Source organism: Aquarana catesbeiana, linkage group LG09 (genome assembly GCF_042186555.1).
Source record: "Aquarana catesbeiana isolate 2022-GZ linkage group LG09, ASM4218655v1, whole genome shotgun sequence".
In the NCBI taxonomy this organism is placed as follows: domain Eukaryota; kingdom Metazoa; phylum Chordata; class Amphibia; order Anura; family Ranidae; genus Aquarana; species Aquarana catesbeiana.
The window spans coordinates 299,903,704-299,915,096 of record NC_133332.1 but is presented as its reverse complement, the minus strand read 5'-3'; the positions used below and the strand labels follow the sequence as shown (position 1 = coordinate 299,915,096).

Here is an 11,393-nt window from a genome sequence, read left to right as displayed (position 1 = left end):
AGACACCTAAGGCTGACAGAAGGACATGGCAACAATTGCAGATTGCAGGGCAGTGCTTGTGAGTTAGAATAAGGCCTTACAATGGGGCTTCTGGCCTTTTAGCCACAGGGTCTTTAAACACTGGGATGTCCTCTACAGTATCTAGGGATTTAGGATGCTCCCTGCTGAATCACCCGGTCACCTGCCATTTTGTAACCATGTTAGCCATTTTATAAAATATGACTACGATTTCAAAAATGCTTATACATATAATAGAGGTATATGCCTGGGCTTGGCTAAAACTTGGCAAACATGTTTTTGAAATATAAATAGCACTATGTTATTATCTTATGACTACCTGGAGGTTTTCAAAAAAGGGTGGGCTCAGGGCGCAGGTGTGGTTATTGGTTGAATTGTTTGTGGCCCCCCCCCCACCCCATAACCACCAGCCGCCACTGGGTATGTCTATAAGAGATAAGGGGAATTTTCCAGAGACATCAAGAATGTGGAAATTATGTAAACTAAACTCATGCTTTGGGATATATTGGACCTCTTTGCTACTGCAGGAACATGTTGTATAATCAATATGATGACCAATAATGTTATTCTTGCTTGTTTTCTTGATTGCAGAGTACATAAAAGATATATGGTCTTGGGGTGGTCGGTTATTTTACTGACCCCATACATGTGTACAGCGTATGTCAAAATAACCCTTTTATCCAATATGGAGCTACTCACAGATGCATTGCTGCTTTTTCTTGCAATATCCTTATTCGACAGGAGCAGTCATTATTGTTAAGAAATTAAATAGCTGAATCTACTACAGGGACAGCCCACTTTTTAAGGACCCTTTCCTCAATAATATATTGCTGGGCAAAGCACTCGGAAGAAGTACAGATTTTTTCTGGATTAGGAAAGTCACTATATAAAATGGCTTGCAATAACCAGTGTACAGGTAAAGTTTTAACAGGTTGGGGATTCACACACGCTGGTAATCTTGGGTATGGCCTATGCAGGTTGTTCCAAGTCTAGGCACGCATGCACTGCATCAGTAAGGACTGAAATGTTATGCTAAAGTTTTGGAGTTATGCCAGCAGACTGAAACTCTTCATGTAGCAATTCACCAAACAAGGACAGCGTACAAACCTCATCATCCTCAGCTGACTGTGCAAAAGAAGCTACAGAGAAACCAGAGTCTTACTCGAGGAAAGGGCAAGGAGGCTCACTTACGGCCCCTGTGTTCTGAGTCTGCTAACATGGCTCCTAGATAATACAGAGGAGTCACTCTTCAATTAGTTAAGGAGGACTCTTGAGGAGTGTTTTGACCCAGGCAGGGTACATTGGTGTAGGTTATCTGTGTCATGTCCTTTTGGGTGTACACTGCAAACCCCTACAGAACTATTAATAGATTGTAGGCTGGCAAGGCCAGCAGGATTGCTGCCCTTGTGCCTACGATCTGCCATACTAAAGTATTCAAGAGAGGAATTTCCCACAAGAGATACTCAAAAAAACTCTGCAGGAGTAGGAAGGGGTAATGCCTAATGTGACAGTGTCACCATATGGCAGCAGGCAGCCTAGGAGAACATCCCAAAGGATCATGGTGTGGGTGTGTGGTTGGGAAGACTGAGAAGATCCCTGTTTGCTCTGTAAAATATTGCATGCCTGCACCGTATGACAACACACTTTAGGAGACCGACAGGTTGTAATTCATACTGAGCACAAATGGCATGCTGCAAGCCATATCCAGATAGCCCTCTCGTTACAAAACTCCCAAAGGAGTCTTCATGAACAGGGTTCTACCAGACAGATGCACCATGGCCCTGTAAATCACTCTGTGGCTAATTTACATGTTAAACCAAGGTTGTCCGGGAGAGCACCTCAGTAGAGCCCAGTGCTCTCAGAACACATTAGAGGTTCAGCCCCACTTATGCCTCATAGCGTGGTCTGAGGATCGGCCGATCCAGAGAGCTGCAAAGTGAGCCCCACTGGCTCTACAGAAACTAAAGAAGTCTTGCTTGAAAAAAAAAAAAGAATGTTGATAAAAAGCAGAAAGAAGGAGATCCAGAGATCTGGGCAACAGACATAATATGCGACTTTACCTGTTAAAGAAGAGTCTGACTATTGTTTCTTTCAGGTTATCGTACTTTGTTTTATTTTTGTATGTTGTCTTTTTTGCTTTTGCACTTTGGCCTATGTTTTACGGGCCTACCTGTAAACCTAAACACAAAAAAATTTCTATAAAGAATATCTGATTGGAAAAAAAAGAACAGCCTGTCCTATTTCCCACCACTTCTGGAGCTTCTTATTGGTCTGTCTCCTGACTTTGGAGCATCTGCATTGGTTCTATGATAGGCATCTTCACGGTCAAATAAAGAGGCTCCTTGTTGTTGCATTTCCTGCACAAATTGTGCATTTTTGTTGGTGGAATGGCATACTACCTTCTTCCAGTTTCCATACATATTCAGCTGAATTGTGAAGCGGAAAATTTTTTTTTTAATGGTTTTTAAAATGTTTTACAAATAATTACTTGAAAAGTGTGGTGTTCATTTGTATTCAGACCTCTTTACTCTGATACCTCTAACTAAAATCTAGTGGAACCAATTGTTTTCAGAAGTAAACCTAATTAGTAAATAGAGTCCATCTGTTTGTAATTTAATCTCAGTATAACTACAGCTGTTCTGTGAAGCCCTGAGAGGTTTGTTAGAGAACCTTAGTGAGCAAACAGGCCAAGGAACACACCAGACAGGCCAGGGATAAAGTTGTGGAGAAGTTTAAAGCAGGGTTAGGTTATAAAAAATATCTCAAGCTTTGAACATCTCACGGATCACTGTTCAATCCATCATCCAACATAGAAAGAGTATGGCACATCTGCAAAATTACCAAGACACGGCTGTCCACCTAAACTGACAGGCCGGGCAAGGAGAGCAATAATCAGAGAAGCAGCCAAGAGGCCCATGATAACTCTGGAGGAGCTGCAGATATCCACAGCTCAGGTAGGAGCATTTGTCCACAGGACAACTATTAGTTGTGCACTCCACAAATCTGGCCTTTATGGAAGAGTGGCAAGAAGAAAGCCATTGTTGAAAAAAAGCCATAAGAAGTCCCGTTTGCAAGAAGCCATGTGAGGGACACAGCAAACATGTGGAAGAAGGTGCTCTTAACTTTTTGGCTTAAAGCAAAATGCTATGTGTGGATAAAAAACTAACACTGCACATCACCCTGAACACACCATCCCCACTGTGAAACATGGTGGTGACAGCATCATGTTGTGGGGATGCATTTCTTCAGCAGGGACAGGGAAGCTGGTCAGAGTTGATGGGAAGATGGATGGAGCCAAATACAGGGAAATCTTAAAAGAAAACCTATTAGAGTCTGCAAAAGACTTGAGACTGGGGTGAAAGTTCACCTTCCAGTGGAACAACGACTCTAAACATACAGCCAGAGCTACAATGGAATGGTTTTGATCAAAGCATATTATGTGTTAGAATGGCCCAGTCAAAGTCCAGATCAATTGAGAATCTGTGGCAAGACTTGAAAATTGCTGTTCACGGACACTCTCTATGCAATCTGACATAGCTTGAGCTATCTTGCAAAGAAGAATGGGTAAAAACGTCACCCTCTAGATGTGCCACTGTAATTGCAGTGAAAGGTGGTTCTACAAAGTATTGACTAAGGGGGGCTGGCTGAATACAAATGCATGCCACACTTTTCACATTTTTTTTGTAAAAAATTTTGAAAACCCTATTTATCATTTTCCTTCCACTTCTCAATTATGTGCCACTTTGTGTTGGTCGATCACATAAAATCCCAATGAAATAGATTTACGTGTTTGGTTGTAACATGACAAAATGTGGAAAATTTCAAAGAGTATAAATACTTTTTTAAGGCACTGTATGTATCTAATGTTCTAGTGGCCAGCTCTGCATGTAGGGATCCAAAGCAGCCAAACTGCCTTCTCCAGACCCTCTGTCCCCAGCCTTTGTTTGCATCCGTAACATAGGTGTCTGAGATTCGGTTAACTTGTATAGGAGGGCAGCAGCACAAGATAGTTGGGTAAGGGGACAGGAAGTATAAATCCGGCCCTGTTTGGGTATATGTTTAACCAAATGTATGCCTACAAGTAGGTTGCTGGTGACAGGTCCTCTGTAGCAGCAGAACGGGTAAGTCAAGTGCAGTGTTCAAAATAAAAGCCAACATACATCTGTTATATTTGTTTATTTCCAGCGGAACTGCAGTTCTCAGAACTGAATGGCAAACTGTATCATCATGCTTATGGTAATGGATATTCCAAAGCTTCTTTGTGTCCATTCAGCCCACAGCCAGGGTGCACAAACCAGCCAGGCCCTGAGTGACTAGGCTGCCACGCAGACAAGCTTCTATAGTCCCATCACTTGCCATTCTGTTCAAGGGCATGAACTGCACAGTCTCTACGGTGGCTGGTGCGAGATGTCACGTGACACAGTTACGGCAAATGACAAATCACATGGACACTATCGGTTGATTTAGCAGAACACACGGGTGAATCTAGAATATAGAAAATATCTTCTACTGTTCCAAACCATAACAATTGCAGCTTTTAGGCCTCAATTTGCTGTTGTTTCACAGGGCCATCTACAGTTTGCATGTGTACTTGTTGGAGACAATGCAATTAATAGATTAACAACTTTTATAACCTGTCAGTAAGCAAAAAACAAAAAAAACAAAACATATACAGGACCTATAATTTATTACTATAGTCAGGTCTCCTCTATTCTCATATAGCAGGTAGGTCACCCAGGCCCTATTGGCACAGACACACTGAATTCCAGACCTGGCTATTGTGGCACGTGAGTGATTAAAAAATTATTTAAAAAAAACATAAAATATAGGAGAGATGACAGCAGCTGCCCTAGAATATTTAGTTTACAATATAACTATAGGGTTTGGCAGTATATTTTAGGAGGTCAACTTGTGCTGTGCCCATGTAGGCTTAAACAAGATGCCCAAGGTGAGTATTTGCAGCTGGTGGGGCAGAATTAAAGTCAACCTGCTTCTCTATCCTGCATGGACAAAGCACAGGATCAATTCAAAGTAGCGATAGGGAACAAAAGGTAACATAACCTAGGACAGTGCATAAAATTTCAGGAAAAAAAAAACACTTCTGTAACAACTTTGGCAAGGAAAACCATTTCCTTTATATTTACATAGGCGGGAGAAGTTATGCAGTGCACAAGGAATATAAGCAAGGTCTATGGCAATATTATTTTTTCATATACTTTTTACAATCTCGAAATGAAAAAGCAGCTGTTGAGTAAACGACACAAAAAAATAGTTATCCTTCAATAAATTTCTCATTACATCATTACGTGAGGTCAATGGTAAAGCTTGGATCTGCCACCAGTGCTGACAATAATATACTGTCCGCAGAGACTAAAATCTATAGCAAGCTCTAGGTAGGTCTCTATTACCATGTGGGAACATGAACACAAGTTACTCCTGAACAGCAGGAGGCGCCTGGACAGCTTGGAGGGCAGAAGACAGAGTTAGGTCATGGTGGGTCATACTAGTAGCCAAGGCCTGGATAGACACCAATGAAGCAGGATTCATTCAATTTTATATGGATGTCAGGGTCTGTTCATTTCGGGGTTAGATTCATTACCCGCCTCTCCTGCTACATTTGGCAGGGTCCACAGTCATTTTTTGCATATACTGGATAAGTGGGATTTAGGCCACTCATCTAACAAGGGCAGTTTCTGAAAAGTATGTTCATGCATTTATGTCGCATAGAAAATAAAATAATCTGTTAAATAATTTGCCTTTTTGTGTGAATTTAGAATATGGTATAAACATGGTCTTACCCTTCAAACATGATCAACTTCTCTTATGGCAGATTGCCTTTAAAGCCCAACTCCAGATTTTTTTTACTAAGTTTTGAATAGGGTATGAAAGAGTTGTTATCTTTTTGTCCCTTACTTCATTTGACCAAGAAAGGAAGACAATAATAGCAATAAAAACAGTAAAAGGCTGGAATTCTCTGTCCATAGGGACAGAGGTTTTAGTCCTTCCTCACTCTATCCACAACTAGAAAAAAAGCTTTGCATAGTGTTGGGCTTTCAACCCATTTTCATCTTTCTATTAAAACACCTTAAAGTGATACTAAAGTCTTGTTTTTTTTTTGCTTACTTACCTGCTCTGTGCAGTGGTTTTGCACAGAGCAGCCCCGATCCTTATCTTCTCTAGTCCCTCTTCAGAACTCCTGGCCCCTCCCTCCTGATGAGTGCCCCCACAGCAAGCACCTGAGCTGAGCTGCAGCTCCGTGTGTCCATTAAGACGAAGCCACATCTAGACCCTGCCCCCCCCTCTCTCCTCATTGGCTTACTGATTTTGATTGACAGCAGCGGGAGCCAATGACGCTCTGCTGCTGTCTCAGCCAATGAGGAGGGAGAGACCTTGGCAGCTGAGTCTCTCCTGCAACATCGCTGGCTAGAGATGGGCCCAGGGAAGTATTAGAGAGGGCTGAGGAGGGCTGCTGCACACAGAAGGTTTTTTTATCTTAATGCATACAATGCATTAAGATAAAAAAAGAAACGTTTTGCCTTTACAATCACTTTAAAGATGAATGCAAAGCATTCTCTGACTGTACAAGGTGGAGAGTGTGCCATCAACACCCTTCATCTCCACCTCGTCAAATCAGAGAACTCTTTGCCTTCATTCAGAAAATGCAAAGCATTCTCTAAATGGGTCCCGAGCAGCTAACCTCCTCTGGGCAGAATGCTTCAAGCTGGCTGCTCAGCAGGGGCTCTGAAAGCTATTGGAGATCACTGGGGTAGTGGTATGTACTTCAGCGATTTCCAGCTTCCCGGGGCATTGGCTAGGTATGGTATATACATAGTTACATTGGACCATGCTGGATCAACTTAACTATGTAAAAATATACCATGCCAGGATTTCTTCTTTAAACATACATGATTTCCCTTAATCAGATCAAATCAAAATCAATTCAATCATCTAGCTTTTCTTTTTCAAAGACCAAATAGAAAGGAAGATGCTATACTCCGTTCCCCCTCAGCCCAGTCCTCCTCTGCTACTGCAGATAAAGACATTCATTAGATAATTTAAAAAATTTAAAAATGATCATCATGACCTATTAGAGTGAAAACTCAATCATTTCACATCTTTCCCATTTGTTAGTTAATAATAGAAAAAAATCTGAGCAGGGTATTGATGTAACAAAATGTACCAAATAAAAGCTGTATATGTGCCTAAAACTTGTTTCATTATTTTTAACTAGGAAAATTAGAGTTAGTCATGTTAACAAACACATACAGATATAACTAAATTTGGCCTTGGCTTCTGGCTATTGATAACCCTCAGTAAGGGTGGTATCGCAGCTGCTGTTCTCAAGGAAACATTGATTTTATCAGTGGTTCACAATTCATGGCTATGGACTCCTGCAATGTTTAAGCCTCCTTACTTGTCACTGCACACAGTAGCTGGAAATGAGAACTCAGACCTACAACCATCATCCACATACACAATTTTCACCCTCTCCACCCATCACAGTTTCACCAATATTGTTAAATTTAGAAGGAAAATGCTGGTTATCATTCACTTAATGAGGTGAAACAAGGCATACAGATGTGCCTTGATTTAGCCACCTTTTATTAATGAGCTTCTATTACCCTAGCTCAATAATGATTTCTAACTAATTCTAATTACCCATAGAGACCAATCAGAATTAAGTATGTGGATGTCACACCCGGGCAGGATGAGGTTGGATTTTGCTCCTATGAGTTGGTGGTAGAGCACCTAATATGGTCATAGATGCTTCACTTGTGGCTCGCCTGAAAATATTTTAATATAAAGATGCATCTGAAAAGTGCAGTGTACACAAAAGGGACATCTAAGGCCCTCTGAAAATTCCTTTTAATTGCTTTCTTGGTACTATTTTAGGTTTGATTATTTTAAGATGCTCTGAATATTATATTTGTTTTCCTCTGCTGATAGAGAAACGTCTTCTGGCATTGACCCACTGTGCTTGATGGTGACTCCAGGCCTTTGGATAAGACAATCTGAGCAACTTCTGAGCCAAGGTGACTTCTCTCTGCCTTAGGACCATCCAGCTAGAAAACGTTGAAAGGGCATGAATCATGGCCAGCTTTCCTTACACCAAACAATGGTGACAAATACACGGACACACATTACTCTTTATCATAAACTATGCAGGAGTCTTCTCTTCATGATGCTGTACGGTAGTGGTTTGTACAAAAAGTGCGATTGACAGAATAACTGCTTGTATTCAAGACTCTTAGAAGCCTTCAACTCACAGTACTGAAGACATAACACCTGTTCATGGGTTGTCAATTCAACCTGTTCAAAAAGTTGCCATTTGATTTGTGACTACATCTGTGGAGTTTTGTATCCATTATTATAAACCATGATGACAATGGGATTACTAAAATTGCATAACCATAACTGCCTTGTTTTAAAAATGTTCCTTCTTTTAAAGCCCCTAAAGACGCAACCTTCAAAATGGAATTCCACTTTTTTTTTTTTTTTTTAACTAGAGGGGGGCTAGATAAAGGTGAAAATAAAACATCTGATAACCTTTGTTCTGCTATTAAGGAAGTATTTGTCAATGTGAAATGTGTCTTTTGCCTATTTTAGGAATATAAATGATGGCGAAAGTTCCCCTTGACTTAAACAGGGAGGTTTAGTATCCTCTCCATACTGAAAACTTAAAATCTTCCAGGGAAGCCGAAGCAAAATTTCTTTCACCTTTAGCCCAACTTTAGTTAGAAAAACTGTTACAAGCGGGGTTCCTCTTGAAATTAGAAGTGTGTATTGGAAGATGGTGAAGCATTTTTAGCACTCATGCAGCAGGAAAGGGGTTAAGAAACCCAAAATAATTTAAGGTGCCCCCTAGGTGAGCACAGGCAAGGAGACAGGGCGAGCATGCAGGCAGAACAAAGAGTGACCAGGTGTGAAGGAGCACAAAAGTGCCACGTCCAGATAGTAAGTAATGAACCAAAAAGTCAGGAGGAAAGGAGAGGCCAAGGAAAGGAAGGGCAGAGGAAGACTGACAACCACAAAGGGGGAAGAACAAGGAAGGGAAGGGGCAACAAATATATTAATGTGTAAGTAGGGTCAGGGTGGTGTTTTCAGTAAAAAGGGTTGACTGTTTAACAATGTGTCTCAGGAAGGCACAGACGGGCATGTGCGTAAGTCAGGTATTCTTGGCTTTTTAAAAAAAAAAAAAGGTTTATCAATATGGCTGCTTTTCTGCTAATGATCCAATATATATATTTCAATCTCTATGAAAACTCTAAACACAACATATTTTCTGTTGTGTGCTGATCTAGGCTCCAGTTGGTATACAAATTTGCAGTCTCCACCTGTAGGCAATGGAGATCACCAAGAATATAATGCACCAGGATACATGATAATACTGATATAGGCGTCCATTAATGGGTATCCTTGGCTGAAAAGTGCTGGGCACCAGTATATCAACTGCCTGTCAGGTCGGTGGAGTGGTTTGCTTACAAACGCAGATGGTGAAATGTCTGATATGCATGTTAAAGTGAGCAGAGAATTTTGTCTGGAGTCCGACTGTAAGGTGGATACAGGGGATATGTGAGGGTCTAAGATTCCTCCTGTATATAGCTCGCCCCGAGGTCCTTGCACCAGCACACCTTTAGGAATCTAGAATAGAAAAAAATATATATAAAATACTCATATTAGAGATTCAGCAACAAGTTGGAGCTGCCCAATAAATCTGCATACTAACAAAAACAACCAAATTAGAGACACTGTCCACCCATAACTGATATTTCAGATATGATAGACGAGACACAGGCTGACTGTAGATTGGCCACTTGGGTACTCTGATTCCCAACCCCACCTATCTACCTTGACAATAAAAAGTAGACTTAATCTCCTTTGGATTCTTTCATTCATTTTTTTTCAGGAAAACGGAGATCCCATGGCAGGCAGAAGCAACTGTTTAGGTTCTAAGAGATAAAACAAGCCAATGGATGATTCACCTTTCCAGACTCTGAATTCCAGTTTTGGGTGGAATACCATTTTAATCGTTTCAGTGTTTAATATTCAGACAGACACAAACATCTACTGTAAGTTGGCAAAGTAGTGTCATCCTCCCCTGAAATCTCCATCGCAATAACTGGACCCAGAACAAAGAATTATGCTGTTTGTAAAGTTAAGGGGGTTTTCTCCATCAAAGGCAACCTTTTAGAATATAATTATAAAAGCTCATTCTGGTGCCTTGGTAGTAACTATCATGCAGACCGTGAAGTGCTTGTGGACACCTGGTTTGCATACTTGTTGCTCACAAGAGAAGGATAAGAATTCTTCTGAAACTAGGTAGACTTCTACTCCTAGTGGGTCATGACACATGTTAGAGTCACGAACCTATTATATGAAAGGGAATGGGTTTTATCCGCCAGTCAATGTAAACATCTCAAAGATGACACTCTTGTTCAGAGGATGTTCATCTAAATTGTAAATCTCTTTAAAGAGAAAGTTGGTTGGCACTTAGATAACAACATGTACAGGAGTTTTAGGACAGATCCTTTAAAAATAAGCGCCCTTTCACACTGATGCACTTTTGATATGTTCCCATTTACTTACAATGGAAGGTGCCTTTTTGGTGCGCTTTTGAAAAACTGCACCAAAGACGCAGCATGGATGCAGGACTTTTTAAATTGCAGCGCAAACTGTTACATAGGATTTAATGGAGAATAGTTTTCATGTGCTTTTGTCTTCATGGAAAAGCACGGCAAAAGCACATCGGTGTGAAAGGGGCCTTAGGGCACTTTCACATTGGGGCCACGCCGCGTTAGCGGTAAAGCACCGCTTTTAAATCCCGCTAGCGGCCAAAGAAAGGGTTAAACCGCCCATTTGCAGCGCTTCGGAAGCGCTTTTTAGGCGCTTTGAAGGCACTGCCCATGCACTCCAATGGGCAGGGCCAGATTAGGAGCGCTGTATACAGCCCCAAAGATGCTGCTTGCAGGACTTTTTGTAATGTCCCGCAAGCGCACCACCCCAGTGTCAAAGCACTTCGGCTTTCACACTGGGGAGGCATGGAAGGCGGTTTTCAGTCACTTTACGCAAGCTATTTCTAGAGCTAAAACGCCTAAAAACCACCTTCAGTGTGTGTGCTAAAGGGGTCTAAGAGTAACAATGTTTCAGACCTTTCAATGGCTCAGTAAAATCATCTACTGCCTGCCTGCAATGTTTACATCAGCACCTCAGCAATCATATGAAGTCACTTAAAGGGCTGCCTTTCTTTAGCCTAGCCTTTCAAGGGCGAATGGCTAAACACACAATCAAAGTACAGATACGCTATATTCCAAAAAGTATTGAGACGCCTGCCTTTACACACGCATGAACTTTAATGGAATCCCAGTCTAATGCCC

The 11,393-nt window shown here is 41.3% G+C and overlaps 1 protein-coding gene across 1 annotated transcript in view; it reads right to left on the bottom strand.

Moving 5' to 3' along the window:
- Nucleotides 1–4,179: 4,179 nt before the first annotated feature.
- FNBP1 (formin binding protein 1) overlaps nt 4,180–11,393 on the bottom strand; it is a gene marked incomplete in the record, with an annotated part of 349,112 nt that continues 341,898 nt past the window's right edge. Inside the window, 1 exon segment of the mRNA XM_073600497.1 lies at nt 4,180–9,660. Coding sequence (XP_073456598.1) covers nt 9,653–9,660 — 8 coding nt within the window.